The sequence below is a fragment of the Aythya marila genome, assembly GCF_965140915.1.
Source record: "Aythya marila genome assembly, chromosome: 4".
In the NCBI taxonomy this organism is placed as follows: domain Eukaryota; kingdom Metazoa; phylum Chordata; class Aves; order Anseriformes; family Anatidae; genus Aythya; species Aythya marila.
The window spans coordinates 51,886,409-51,902,364 of record NC_139045.1 but is presented as its reverse complement, the minus strand read 5'-3'; the positions used below and the strand labels follow the sequence as shown (position 1 = coordinate 51,902,364).

General features: G+C 34.5%; 1 protein-coding gene across 11 annotated transcripts in view; it reads right to left on the bottom strand.

The window, feature by feature from the left end:
* The window catches only part of ATP8A1 (ATPase phospholipid transporting 8A1), a 112,195-nt gene that overhangs the window by 37,817 nt on the left and 58,422 nt on the right, over positions 1–15,956 (bottom strand). For all 11 annotated transcript variants that reach the window (XM_082759462.1, XM_082759466.1, XM_082759465.1 and 8 more), the window contains 4 exons: positions 14,702–14,766; positions 9,724–9,896; positions 4,548–4,731; positions 4,337–4,447 (listed from right to left, as the gene is read on the bottom strand). In XM_082759462.1, the coding sequence (XP_082615588.1) occupies positions 4,337–4,447; positions 4,548–4,731; positions 9,724–9,896; positions 14,702–14,766 (533 nt within the window). The remainder of the gene's footprint in view (positions 1–4,336; positions 4,448–4,547; positions 4,732–9,723; positions 9,897–14,701; positions 14,767–15,956) is intronic.

Genomic DNA, 15,956 nt, shown 5'->3' with positions numbered 1-15,956 from the left:
TAATTAGAGCCTACAATACAAAGATATAAAATACAGTTAAGTTTTAGAAGTCTTAATGCTAAGTAACTTTTGTTGCAACAAGCATTCTTCTTTATTATGTTACAGTGTATTCATGGAAAAAACAATATTATTTTACAGAATTGCTTTATAGCAGTTGATGAATCAGATTTTTATTAAACCCTGTGTATTTTGATTTTGGATTTTTGAAACAGGAGTTATGATTCCACTGTGGTAAATGTAGAAGACATTTACTAGCAGCATTTTCTCAGCAGTTGAGTAGGAGGGAATGAGTGTTCCTTACTAAACATCAGCAGAAGTTTTTTGATATTTTACATTAAGCTAAAAGTGTGAATCTAATCCAGAACCTCATCACTACTGTTGGATACAAGTTGTGTTCCTCAATTGCCTTCTCTCTTTTCAACCTTCTGATTACAAGTAGTTCCTACATTATTTTACTCCCGATAGGAAGATGGCTCTTGAGAGGGGAATAAAGGACAGACACCATTACATGATTTACTCCTTTTTAAGATTCTTAATTTGAAAGGGTTTAAAGTGATGGAAAAGGACTGTATTAAAAAAGAACACATGACTCAGTAACCAGGCATAAACATATATGCCTCTTTGCTGGTAATTTCAGTTTAACAGAAGTACAACACTAGAAATAAAATAAACTAAAACAAGTAGACATATATTTGAGCTGTCATAACCAAGGAGTATCTGTAAAACAAAAACAAAGAAAAAAACCACCATGAACTTTCTGTTGTGATTTCGCTATGCCTAAATACATATAGTGAATCTATTCCACATACTCTCTACTACTAAATGTAAGTGATGCTAAGTGACAGTTTTAAAGAAATACAAGTATTTTAATTTACCACAAAATGCCATATATTAAGTTGCTAACAAGGCTCTTTGAAATGTTATATAGCACTTCATTCCTCAAATACCCTGTTGCTTTCAGTTTTATTTTGTACATAATTTAAATTAAAATTTTCAAGCTATTAGAACTCTGAAAACTGCAGTTTTACTGTAGACTTGTAAAGAAATCCTGTAACGAATAACATTAGCTTCCTGAAAGCTTAGCATTTACTTTCTTCCAAAGAAAGCACATAAGTTACAGGCATTTCAGTTAAAACTTTCAGTGTAAGGAACTGGCACAACTCTTGGTCAGAATTCCAGATACAGTCCAGGAAGAAATGAAGTTTGGGTTCTAAAGTTCATGTTGAATCTGTCAACAAAATGGGCAGTGAACCCTTCAAATGTAGCTAAAAATCGATTAGTGCCCTCTAGTAGAAACCCTACTATTTAGTGGAATACCAGATAGGCTACTATAAGAGTGAGTATTTTTAATATCTAAGAAGAAACATGGATTTACTTCTGCTCCAAAATAATTAGCAGCTCCATAGAGGGTAGAGGTTAAGGGGAAGTAGGAGCAAGGGTAACTACAGCCCTCATCTCAAAATGCAAGAGGGGAGGAAAGTAAGTCAGATACTTACTCTAACTTCTGAACCTTTGACCCTAGCAAATGACACCCTTAACCTTACATGGCAAACAAACTCTACAGAGATGAGTACAGTATTAATAGTGACAAAAACCAGTTCCTTGGTTCCCAGTTGGAAATTTAATTATGGACAAGTGTATTTCATCCTGATTATGATGGAGAATGAAGGCAGCTGTATCAGAAAAATATGAGTTTTTATGACATATTGTACATCATGGTAATTTGGGGGCAGATGCAGATACTTAGGGCATATCAAATTACTAATCAAGCACCACTATAACAGAAGGAAAGGAGATGTGTGTCTGAGAAGCAATTTAGACTGTATGTTGGGAAGAAGTAGAGGTTCAGATCATTTTGTAGTTCAATGGTACAGACCTTCTTTGGATAGGAAAGACTTAGCTTTGCAGCATATGCAAAATGAGATGGACCTCAATGCAGGTCTTTACATTGCTAAGTTTTCAATGCATGTAATACATGAAAGTGGGCACAAACACTACAGGCTGCATGCATATATAACTTCTGCATTCAGTATATAACTTCTGATGTTATGTGGACTACTTCCATACTAAAGATAAGGTACATATTTAAATATATATTGAGTTGTAAGGGAGTGGAAGGAAAGTTATTACTGACCACTTCTAATTTCTTATCAATAGGAGTTTAAATGTTGATAAACACTAATCAGTGCGCATGAAGTACTACTTCAGACCCTTAGCATTTTCTAAACCAAGAAACTAATGGCGCTCAGTTCATATCACCCCATAATTGCTTAGGAAAAAGGTTGTATTTTAGACTACATGGAATCTATTATATTACTCCTTTGATTAGTACTGTGCAGATGTTTAAAAATATAACACATATATTAAGTAAAGGTAGATATTATGAATTATTGTTAGCTGACAAAAAGAAACCTTAAACAAACAAAAACTTCCAGACATGTCTTTCATAGTACTATTTTCTAAATTTCAAGACAGAAGAGGCGTGGTCACAAAAGCTTCACAGACGTTTTCCTGATGTAGCATTTCTGCATATTAAGCAGCAGCTTACAAATACTCATTGAGCTCTCTGCTCCCACGCCTGATCTGTACAAAAAACTGAAAAGAGAGATTCAAGACTGGCAGTTGTCCCTTCCAGAGACATTCAATGATGAATTTCTGCCCATTCACTCACAGTATTGACATGAGCTATTAACATCTGTGAAAGATTTTGAACTGACAAATGTTGGGTACGTAGGAATTGAAGTAGAAGTCTTCTCGTCTTCCAGAAAAGGAGTATATGATAAAATGTTTGTACGCATTATATATAAAGGGTCATAATCCACATTAAAATGATCTCTTTGCCTTTCCATCTGTTCAGCAAGTAGAGATTACTTTTTCTAGTATTTTGTATTTTTACTCTGTGATGCCTGTACCTTGCATTTAAGTTTATCAGAAAGAATACAAGTGGTGAGATATTTAAATTTATAACTTAAATAAGATATAAATGTTTGCGGGTGACAATGACATTTAGACAAATTAAGAAAAATAAGGAATATTTTCTAAAGCCCAGTTTAATAACTTTTTCTATAAACGCAAAATATACATTAATAGTGCTTTGACTAAAAAGTTGAACAATTTGAAAAAAATAAATATTGATATAAGAGCTACTGCTTACTTTTAGAAGTAAGATCATTTAATTAGATATTTGTAAGTTTTTCTAAAGAGTCTATAAACTTGTTGCTACTTGCATTGAAATTTATTTACATTAATAACATGATAAAGAAGAAAGGGAAACTTAGAAAAATTTAAAAACATGTTAAGAAAAATGCATACTTTTTGGTTACACTTACCCAGAATATATTTATTATAAGCATAATAAAATACCAAGTTTTAAGTATTTTCAGATATTGCAACAGTATAAGATCACCTGCATAAATATCAAAATCAAAAGTATTAACCTAATGTTTAGATCGTGTCTAACAGAAATATTTTTGCATTTTTAACCCATAGCATCATTGTTAATTTAAACTTTCAATCAAACATAAATATTGTTATTAGACATATTTGGTTATAAGAAAGCAAGGAAGAAGAAAGGAAGAGACTGTTGAAAGAAGAACAGTAAATGAAGGGGGAAAAACATTTTAATAAAACTGTTAAATGGTATATTGAAAATTGTAAGGTTGCAATGTGGTCATGAAAACTACAGCTGTACATGCTGTCTTAACTATACAAACCAATAGGCATATGTTTATCACAGTACAGTCCTCTCGTACTACAGGATTTTTCACAAGATCCCATTCTGCTTAAAATCTCAGGTGAGAAAACTAGGCCAGCTACCTTAAGTAAAGTATTCAATTCACAAAATGGAGTCTAAAGAGGCATGGTTACCACAACAACAAGTAAAAAGTATGTCTCTGTGTAATTAAGCATGCATATAAGAACCCTAAGGATTGTTCTGAACAGCATCGTGAAGTTCAACAGTGACCTGAAAAAGGTCTTCAGTTTGCAATTTAGACAGTTAATGACACCTACTCTATAAAGAGCTTAAGAGTACAAACCTCTTGGTAAATTTAAGGCTACTTAGGTACTGAAATGATGTGAAAGGCACAGAATTTTAATAAGTATGTTGCAGTACAAATATTCAGTACTAATACTAGATATTTAGTACTTAGTAATAAGACTACTGCTGGGATTTTTTAAAATAAAAAAAATAATTCTAATATTCATCGGTTTATTGAAGATTCAGTATTAGTGTTTACTGACATTTAAATGCTTCTTAAAAATCATATAGAATAACCAGAAGCTCAAAATAAGATTTTAATTTTATAAAGTAAAATTTACTTTACTGTAAAATTACCTCGATAATATAAAGGACTATGTTCTTGTAGAAACAATACAAGATGCATTTAGCTACTCTGTTATAATTCCAGGCACCATGAACCAACAACAAGTTCTTCAAATACTTGAACTGCAAAAAATGGGAAACAAACATACATTTAGAACACGTATAGACTGATATTTATCCAATATTAAACTTTATTGTAGTATTTTACAGTGTAATGACTTACCTGAGCAATTGAGTAGTCTGAAGAATTAGCAGCCTGTAGACCTTCATTTCCACTAATACCAACACCAACATGTGCTGTTTGTATCATACTAACATCATTTGCTCCATCACCAATTGCTAGAGTTACTACCTTAACTTGTTTTTTGACCATTTCTACAACTTCAGATTTTTGAAGTGGAGATACCCTGAAGTATAACAGGGGAAAAAAATAACACAGAACTTTCAAATGAATGCACTTGCTAAACATACATATTTCTCAAAAAGGCAATAAAAACAGGTTAACTAACATTGCAATCAGCGACATCATCTTGTTGTTGGCCTTTAGGCTATATGCTAAAAGCACATTTCCTAAAAAATTCACAGAAATCTTGGATTTGTGGAAGCAAGCTATTAATAGGACTAGAGATACACAAATCAAACAGCAATGGGCCCCTAAAATGCAGTACTGGAAGAAACCCCAACACTGCCACTAACAGTATTAACTTTGCATAACTGTAGATTGTTTCATATTTAACTTTTATGCTTTTTATTTCCCTCTGTTAGAATATTTATTTTATAAATAAACAATAAGATTTTTAAGAAAGAGATGTCAGAATAAACAGGAACAAATGACAAGTGTATCTATGCTTGCCTTTGCTCACATACAGTATTCTAATCCCCATTGAGTTTCAGTAATGTCCTTGTAGTAATTCTAGTTCTCCTCTCCATGTACCAGAGAACACCTCCTCAAAGATCAATGTGGGTGATGCCCCATCAGCTGAAAAGAAACCCAATTCCTATTCTATGCTAATTAAGTAAAATTTCTTAATCTTTAAGTGCAGTAAGTCAGAAAGAGGTTTCATAAAATTTAATTGTAAAAAAATAAAATAAAACAAGTGAAAAATAATACAGACTCTGTATAGAAGGTAGCTATTTAGTTACTTTATTCATCAGCTTATGTAACACATGCTATTAGATTTTTGAGAAGGGTACTTGGGATGAGTACAACCTTGTGGTGAGCTTGGGATGAAAGCTTCTGGACAACAATCCTTCAAAAGAATTTTCATGGTCTAACCATATCAAGAGGTATTTCTAAGATTTTTTTAAATTTTATTTGAACACTGCTGATGAGTCTCAAGACCAGCCCTAGCCAGCTTCTGCAGAAGATTCTTTAACTGAGAACTTTTTAATCTTTTCAGCTTTCCAGGAACAGTGGCTTATTTCCCTTTCAGAAAACATTATAGAGGCAGCTGGAGGATGGCACTTTCATTGCCAGGTGAAAGCAAAAGTGTTCACTGGATACACCTGAATTTATGAAACCAATAAAAAATACCTTCTGTTCAATTTGTTTACTCTTAGCTGTACATTTTTTACTACAGAATAATCAATTCAACATTCTTGTTGCACACATTAGTTAGAAGCCAATACAGAGTTGGAGTTTAGTTTGTCTAAGTCTTTAAGCCAAACATCTGCTTGGAATTAATAACATACGCAGTTTTTTGAAGTGAAATGTCTACTGAGTATTTGTCAGCTTCATCTGTGTTATGGCTACTCTTATTAAGAATTCATTGGTAATAAATGCCTCTGAACAAGTGAACACAGTCTGAAAACTTCAAAGAAAGTGATGTAATTTGTACTTTTAAAACCGACTGCTTAAAATTTTCAGTGCTTTTACATGGATAGAAAAGAGGCCTATGCTTTCATTTAGTCAGAATGCCATATTTAAGTGATTTATATTAACTTAAAATGTTTTTTAACATTTAACATTTAAAAATCAGTATTTTTAAATGTTTTTTTAAAACTTAAAATGTTTTTTGTTTTCATGCTCAGAAACAAGGAGAGGCAATTTTATTTATGGAAGATGGAGCATTAATAAAAAAAAAAAGATAGAATTTTGATTTTTCTGAAACGTGATATTAAAAACGCACATACTGGAACAGTGAGTGCTACAAGCAAATATTTTAGTTTGAAACCTGCAGCCAATTTTTAAACAACCACAAAATATGTCAGAGCATATACCTAGACATGCATTGAAACCAGATGATCTAAATGTATTATGGAAATACAGAAGTGGTAAGGAAAATGCTACTAGAACAGAAACCTTCCTTTTGTTGTTTTATCACAGAAAAGTTAGCAATAAAAGGCAACAATACGTACAAAACACCCTACAATGGTTTCACAGTTCAATAAAAACAACAATAATGTCTCTTCAAACAGCACAAAAGGTAGTTTCAAATCGAGGAAAGAAGAAAAAGGAACAGTGTTGAAATAGCAGTTCTACACCCATCTACTGCTTGTTATGTGTTATAATGAGCAAAACTGGAAACAACAAAACAAGCACAAGACTCCAACTTTCCCTCATTGCCATGACAAGCATGTTTATACACAGGATAAACTGTGATCAGTGTAAGACCTTAGTTTGAAGAAGTGCTTGAATCTTGGAGCTTGACTACAAAGCTAAGGCTTAAAAATAAAAATAATAATAAAAAAACACACACACACACAAAAAAACAACACTAAAAATCACAAACAGAACACACTACTTGACAGAAAGGATAGGAAGATCATATGATCCAGGTATCTATTTGGATGCTACAAACCCATTTACTTTTCCTTTTGCAAGGCAGAAAAATAGGTCTACTTTGAACACAGCAATTTTGAGATTAATGTTTTATTTTAATGAATATCATTAAACTCTGTACCTGAACACAAGCACCTTCTACTTACTTATTAATCAAAAGACAGCCTACTAAGGTGTATTTACAACAGTTTTTACTTTTATGCACTCCAGGCCTCTTCCTTTAGATAGATAATAAATAGGTAGATAATAGGCAAGAAGCTTAATTTATTGAAGGAAGATCTGAATTTTGGAAGAAATGATGCTGAATTCCAAGAATTACTTTGTTCTTGTACAAAATCCAGACTTCCTTTTCCATAGATTCTTTTTCTAAAGCAATTATTATCAGAGTACCCTACATAAAACAAAATGGAACTGCATGTAACAAATACACAGACATCTCTAAAACTTTCAGAAGTACATGAACTCTAAGAACTCACATTTACGGCACTTTTATATTGAGAAACAGCAGGATATTGGGCTTGTAGATGAGCCTGAATACTTTGTTTCTGAATTTACTGCTCCTGTTTTAATATACCCAACAGCTTTTTCCATACTACTACAGAGGTTAAAACATTGAAAAATGTTCTGAGAGCATTAACTGGTAATCCTTCTAATAGTTACCTCAGACACTGATGAAAATAACATCTACAGAATCACAGAATTTTCTAGGTTGGAAGAGACCTCAAGGTCATCGAGTCCAACCTCTGACCTAACGCTAACAGTCCCCACTAAACCATTTCCCTAAGCTCTACATCTAAACGTCTTTTGAAGACTTCCAGGGATGGTGACTCCACCACTTCCCTGGGCAGCCTGTTCCAGTGCCTCACAACCCTTTCAGTGAAGAAGTTCTTCCTAACATCTAACCTAAAACTCCCCTGGCTCAACTTAAGCCCATTCCCCCTTGTCCTGTCACCAGGCACGTGGGAGAACAGGCCAACCCCCACCTCGCTACAGCCTCCCTTGAGGTACCTAAAAAGAGCGATAAGGTCGCCCCTGAGCCTCCTCTTCTCCAGGCTGAACAAGCCCAGCTCCCTCAGCCGCTCCTCGTAGGACTTGTTCTGCAGACCCCTCACCAGCTTTGTCGCCCTTCTCTGGACCCGCTCAAGCACCTCGATGTCCTTCTTGTAGCAAGGGGCCCAAAACTGAACACAGTACTCGAGGTGCGGCCTCACCAGAGCTGAGTACAGGGGGACGATCACCTCCCTAGCCCTGCTGGTCACACCGTTCCTGATACAAGCCAGGATGCCGTTGGCCTTTTTGGCCACCTGAGCACACTGCTGGCTCATATTCAGCCGACTATCCACCATCACTCCCAGGTCCTTCTCTGCCTGGCAGCTCTCCAACCATTCCTCTCCCAGTCTGTAGCTCTGCTTGGGGTTATTGCGCCCCAGGTGCAGGACCCGGCACTTGGCCTTGTTGAACTTCATGCAGTTGACCTCAGCCCATCGGTGCAGCCTATCCAGATCCTCCTGCAGAGCTTTCCTACCCTCAAGCAGATCGACACATGCACCTAACTTGGTGTCATCTGCGAACTTACTGAGGGTGCACTCGATGCCCTCGATGATCTATTTCCACAGTTCTGGATTTTTTTTATTGCATTTCTAATAAAGATATCCTATCTGTGTTGCCAATGATCTTGTAAAGAAAAGTCCTCGCTTCTGCTTTCTGATAGATAAATCGCTTGGGCTAAGCCAAGTTCTTTGAAAGTCAACAGGAGCAGTTTGTATTTATCTAGCTACTAATCACCCAACTTCCCTTTTAGTTCAGTCATTTGAATGTAGAAGAGGTGATGTACTACTCAGGAGATGTTTGTGGTTTTTGTGTTTAAAGCCATAAAAATGCAAGTAGGTCCCAAAACGCACAAGCTATCAATTATACAGTCCTTAATATAAATACAAGAATGTTAAAAGGCAAGCCAAACTGCTTTTATATTGTTTATGTTTGAAAAATGTATATATTTCTCTTTAATCACAAAAAACTTCCCTTGTTAAGGTAAGCGTAGAGCTCCAATAGTAGATGTTTACAGGAAAAGATTAAATGCTTGATTGCATTACAAGAACTCCAAAACAATCAGGAATAATAATGATAATAATAAAAAGGTGTTTCCATCAACTTCAGGAAATACAAATCACTCAACATAGTACCTTTAACATTTTTGTGCACTTTCTGTGCAGTGTAATCTGTGGCTTAGAGAAAAGGCAGGGTTATAAAATCTTGCCTATGGAGAAAACTCTACAAAAGAAACCAGATGTATTGAAACCTGCAGTTAACTGCAGTAACAATTTAAGGTTAAGATCAGTGTCTTAATCTTGCTGAGACTATTCTTTATGGATAACATGATTTTCCTGCATATATGCAACCTCAGTAACTTGGTTTGGCAGGTATACTCCTGTTTCAGGCTTCACTGCAGAAATACTTTGCTTGAATGATTGTATTTGAGAATGTTAGCAACTACATTTTTTTTTTTATTCCATGGTTAGAAGACCTGGATGTAGATATTTGCTCTGACACAGAAACAGATTTTTAATTATTATTTTTCAATAAATATATTGTAGTGAAAGAATAATGTAAACCTTACCTGCAACAAATAACAGCTTTGCATGACAAAGCCAAATCCAGGAAATACTGTCTCACTCCAAATGTCAAAGCATATTTCAGGGATTTACCGTCAATGATGAGAGCAAAATCATTTTCCTTCCTTAAAGCATCTCCAAGAGTACTGCAATGATGGCTAAGTGTCTCCCTTGTTCCCTATTGCACAAAAAATGTGTTGATTATTTTTAATTCCTACTATTTGTAGGTCTAATAATTCCTTCAGCAATCAGAAATACTGGCATACACTTGAGGAAATTTTCTTTTGATTATGCTATCAAATAGATGGTATCCATTAAAAAACAATTTGCAAATTTGCAACAGTCGTGCCATTAGAAACCACAGTACAAAAGGTATGTAGGATTGCTCTCACACTGCCAGAAATATCTAAATTGCTGTGGAACCTTTAATGCTCTTTGAATGGCAATAACAGTTGCATAAATGACTGCAAAAAGATATTACTAAAATGCGTTTTTTTTATACCTATGGGAAGGAAAACTCACAGATACTGCAAGAAAAAAAACTGTTCACAAACACAAAAAAAACCAGTCCTAAACACATAGAAAAAAAGTAAAAGAAATTTCAAAGATAGTTCACAATACAAGTACATGCATTATAACCAAAAGCTCTACCCATTAGATTAAATTTACGTTTTAAGGTAAGGCAGTGTCAACTACATGTCATATTTCGCATTTTTTCAATTGCTAAAGGAAGGTTTGACTCATACGTGCTCACGTCTCTGTTTTGTGAGCCAGTACTAAGAACTTCAGATTATATTCAGTATTCATCTGTATTCATACAGCAGTATTTTGTATTTAGCCTTTGCGTAGGTCTAGATAGTTACAATACAGTTCTATATTGATTGTCATGAAGAAAAAATAAATAAAGTTGCTTGTTTTATGTTTTTCAATGTATGGCCTTCATAGAGATACAACATATGCTTCAAGAACAATGAAAATTTGTGCTTATAAAAAAATTCAGTCTGACAAATTGTCACATCCTATGACAACAACATAACAACCAAACAATTGTGCTACTCCTGTGATATCAGGCATATGTAAATAGAATTTGGTGTAACCATCTAAAAAGAAAACATCAAGGAGAATTACAAATCTCAAGCATTCTGCATGATACTGCTTTCCCACCCAACTCACTCCCATAATCTCGACATGCTGCTGTCTGTGGTCTTGGCCTAATTAGCTTCTACTGGCCTTCTAAAGATTCATTGGTTTATCTAAAAGAAGATAAGACTAATGGGAAATTCTGCACTTGAAGTTCCCTGTCTCCCCCTCTGTAGAAACTTCAAGGGAAAGGAGGTGCCACTGTGACACTTTTTTTTTTTTTTTAGTAACACATTACCATGTGTTAAAAATGGACAACTTCTGTAACTGTTTTGCGGAGTGCCTTCTTAAATTAAGAAATCTTGCAATGTACAAAAAAGTATCAATTTTTCTTTATCTTCATGGCTTGCTTAGCTTCTGACAACACTTAAGCAATGCAATAGCCTGTACCTTCATATTCTTCTTATCTATTGTTTCTCCATCATACATGCAGTATAAACTCTCCTGTTTAAATTGCTTTTATTTTTTGTTTTATAATCACAAACAGACGAGATGTCAGGCAGCTCCTGGCATGCTACAAGTTAAAAAAAACAGCCCCCTCCAAACAATACAAATCACTTACCCCAACCGTAAAATTCCTTTGTGGGCTCTATGCTCTATGTCAGATCTATGCTGAAATTCAGTTCTTTCAATTAAAAGCATTACCAAAACATCCATTCATTTACTTCTACACCACTCCCATGAAGTGTTTCCCAGTGAAACTGAAGGGTAATCAAACTATTTTCTAGTTTCAGTTTGAAGCTCACAATTAAAAGAATAAAACTGTTTTCTGTCCATGACTAACAGTAATATACTGACATTTAGCAGCAAATGAAGTTAATGTGCAAAAACCAATTCCAGTGTTCTTTTATATAAGAACTCACTACCGAAACCACATTTTGTTTGTGAAGCTAAGATGATGTTCCTGGGAGCAGAGTCTCAAAACAAATGTTGCAAAAAAATAGAAATATTTAAATGTTTTCTGGAAGTGATTCCAGTTCTAATTCACCTAAGGGATGCTAAAATGGGTGGATGAACTTATTTTTCTTTTAATTCCATAAATGAGGCTGTTTCTTCATATAAAAAAATCTCTCGGGTTAGAAGAGATCTTTTTTTTTTTTTTTTATTATTATTATTATTTATTTTTGGAGACAGTTCATGAATCTGGGACAAAAGTAAACAAACTTTTTTTTTTTTTTTTTTAACTCTGATTTCCTGTGTTTTGCACGCTAAGGTTGTAATAATGACCAAATTGAGGATACATTTGTTCTGTTAACTGTCTTAGGGACAGGGGACTCTGCCTCTCCCTGAAGGATCAGCATTGAGCTAGTTCCTTTTTAGAAGACACCACTGGTACATAACAGCAAAGTCAAGAAGAATCCACTATCACTGCAATGCCATAAAACAGTTCTTTAAGGTTGTAACCACACAGGTTACACTGTGGGGCAGGGAAGTTCTGGGCAGTCCATGATTCTTACAACATGATACCACTTGTTCTCCAAGGTTTCATGGCTGCTCGGTTCCCCCTGTTCCGAGGGAGCTGGGCTGTCCAGCAGTCATATGGAATTACAGTTCCACTGCACAGTAGGGCAGAGTCTCAGTATGAAGGGTGGATCTATGCTGCTAAAAAGACAAAGTTTTGGCCAATATCCCTTAACACATAATATTACAACTAATCATTATTGTCTCTTGACAGCTGTTTTGGCATGCAGAAAAGAAATAGAAATTGTATCCACCCTTTCAGCTGCATTGACTGAAGGTTCTGTGATCACAGAACCTCTCTCACCATCTACTAAAGCCCACTTTGCTCCCACAGAGATTTCAAGGCAAATTTTGACTCAACTAGTCACGCTAAAAATAGAGACTGACATCTAATCCCAACCATACCAGTAAGGGAAAACCCACAGGTAGGACACAAGTTATATATTAACCAAATGGTAAAAACAAACACCATCAAACAAGGAAGAAAACTTTTAACACAGTTACTTCCTAAAATATTGGCACAAAAGTACTTTATTATTATTATTATTTTAAATAAACCTCACCTCTTGCCCCGAAACTGATTACCATATTTACTTATTCCTGAAAAAACATGACATATATCTTCAACACAGATGGATTTGCAAGTGACCAGTTTGCAAATGCAATTTCAGTTGCCATGACATCTCCATTTCCATGTAATGGGAACTTACTTCATGCATGTAGAGAAAGATCTCTACACAATCTAGATACTTAAGTTTGAATATCATTATTCAGTATTCAAATTCAGTTTGAGTACCATTATCATATTAGATAATTCAGTTTAAGAATAAAAAAAAAGTAATACATAGCTTAAAATATATTCATTCGATTTTTTTAGTCATCACACTAGAAATAGTTAACATGCAATGCTTGGTTTCTGAGTTCTTATTGGACTCCTTTTAACAGTTAAATAAAACTACCTCACTTTATTTCATGCCATATGAAGACGCATACAAAATAGTCAATTCTTTGTATTTCGAATCCATTGATTAAGTATTGCAGTAGTTCTGAAATCCATTCGTCAATGTATTATTAATTCTTATAGATTGGCTGAGGAGTGAAAAACTCAAAAATTAAGGGTTTGAATCAAAAAAACAATATTTTTTTCATACCAACAAACAGTGATCACAATCCTTCATAAGATATTCAAATAAGTAAACCAAGAAAAGAAGAAAATCACCTCTCACAAGCTATTAGTGTCAGAAGTTACTTACTATATCAGACTGGTTCCAAACATTAATCAATAGCTGCTGCCTGTTCTATGTTTGGGGGTTTATTTTCAATTTTTATCAGGAAAAATATATTGCTTAACATAAGTCGTATTTAAAATAAAGTCACTGTGATTAAGTTCACACTTCAAAGTTGAAAACATGTTATTTTAAGTTGCTCAAAATATTTAAAAAAATACTTATTAATTAAAAAAAAAAATGTACAAAGTATTTTTAATTCACTTTATAGTCTACTTTTACATGCCAGCACTGAATGGTACAGTTAAAGCATTCCCCTCTTGCTGATTCCCATACTTCCCTTTCACTTTTCTCTCCCTTTCTTTCCCTAAGTCCAGTCTTAAGCAACCCAATTAATATAGAGTAAGGCAAGCTTAGTATAATGGTTTCTCCTTAAGCCTTTTCAACAGTAAGTTTTCCTGATGAGGGAATTCTTCCACTTTTAAACTCATTTAATGCTCCCTTAGAGGTAGCAACAGGAGTTATATTTCCCCCTCCCACTCATGGGATTTTTCACTTAATCTTGCATTCTTACCTTATCGAAAGAATCTCTTCTCTATGAAGCACTGTTGGTGGTTTTAACCCTTACCTGTACTTCAAGATTTGATTACAATTCCAGCTGTTAAACCACACAAGTACTTTTGCCAGATACTAGGTATGTAAGGACCAGGAAACAAACTCAGGATTAGTTTGTCTGAGTACTACTACAAGCACCTAGCTTTGTGCCTGGATGGATAGAGTCATTATACTATATGGAATTAGCTCACTAATCATTCTGAAGTCCATTTGTTTATTAGCTACACTTTGTTTCTGGCAGCCATAGCAAAGTTTTGCAGTTATTCATCAACATTTTGTAACAGAGAACATGGTGTCTTCCAGTTGAGCAATCCAAAACAGAGAAGATTAAAAAACACCCCCTCCCCACCCTGAACAAACAAATAAAAGTCCCCCTTCCCCCCCCCCCCCCCCGACTGGTTTAGCAGAATTTTCTGTATTTGTCCAGATAAATGAATGCTCCAAGTTATTTTTCAAACCACTTCAAACATGGTATCTTGATATTTTAAGCAGTAAAAAACCCACAGTGTTTCATTAACTGAAAATTTCATGTTTTACTTACGTCAAGAGAGCCTTCATTTATAACAATTAGTCCCATGTTCTTTCTCAAGAGTTTACAGGAGTGACCTGTTAAAAACATTTTGTTTTTAACAATTTGTTTAACTAAGTCCATTAAAATGTAACAAAGCATTTTTTTTATTATTTATTTTTCCTCTGTGGGGGACAGAAGACGGCCCCATCTGAAATGACTGGTAAAAAAAATACTTTGCATTCTATAAGAATTAGACATGTAGGTAGTATACCAGAATGGTCAGAACTTTCCTTGTTGCAGTTTGTGACCGTTGTTTCTTGTCCTTGTGCTGAGCACATCTGACTAAGGCACATATTTTCTGTAAATTCCTTTCAGGTAGTTGAAAACAGCAAATAGATCTCCCTTAACTTTGGAAATCTCTGGAATGCAAACTGCATTCCCATTCTTTTCTGTTATCTTTGATGCTTTAAGCAGAATTTGTGCTATGAGCTAGTGATGCAGGCTGCCCAGACAAATAAATATATGTTATTATTCATAAAAAAATGACAATATCGGTATGACATGTATTTCCTCAAACCTCAAAGTACTAATGAAAATAACCACAGACTAACTGTATCATGGGCACATATAAAGTTATTTAAGTTTAAAGATAATTATACTAATAAAAAGAAACCATATAGTCAAAATTACATTTTAGGGCACGCTTAGGCTACTTATTACTGAAATACTGATATGCTCACATGCAAGGAGTATTAGCTCTTAAATGCAGCTTTCATGTATTACTATTTAAAAACAAAGCTTTATCACTGTTTGACTTAGTTAATTCATTATTTCCTTCTCTCCCCCCCCCCCCCCAATTTAAAATGAAAAGAAACTACAAAAGGAAACCTCTGATTGATGGTAAAGATTATAGTATTCCGGTGAACTAACTATATCCTTTAACATAGTTAAGATCATGGTCATCAACAGCTTTCCTTGAAAGAACAAGAAATATAGGAAGGAAACTACATTTTCTTAACATTATTCCCCTTTCATTGGCAAAAAAAACCCAAACCATATATTCTTCATCATTTTAGATGCTACAAAAAGCACAAATGCCCATTTTTTCCTCCTCTTTAGGATAACATGAGTTTTTCTTGCTGTTACTGTTGTAATGGAGGAAGAATCTACCATTCCCCACTCTCTCCCTACTGGAAGACTGAAAATTAAAATAGTATTTAAATTCTGGAAAGCCATATAATAGCATTATTTTTACAAGATACCTTTCCATTCTGAAAGCAGTTTC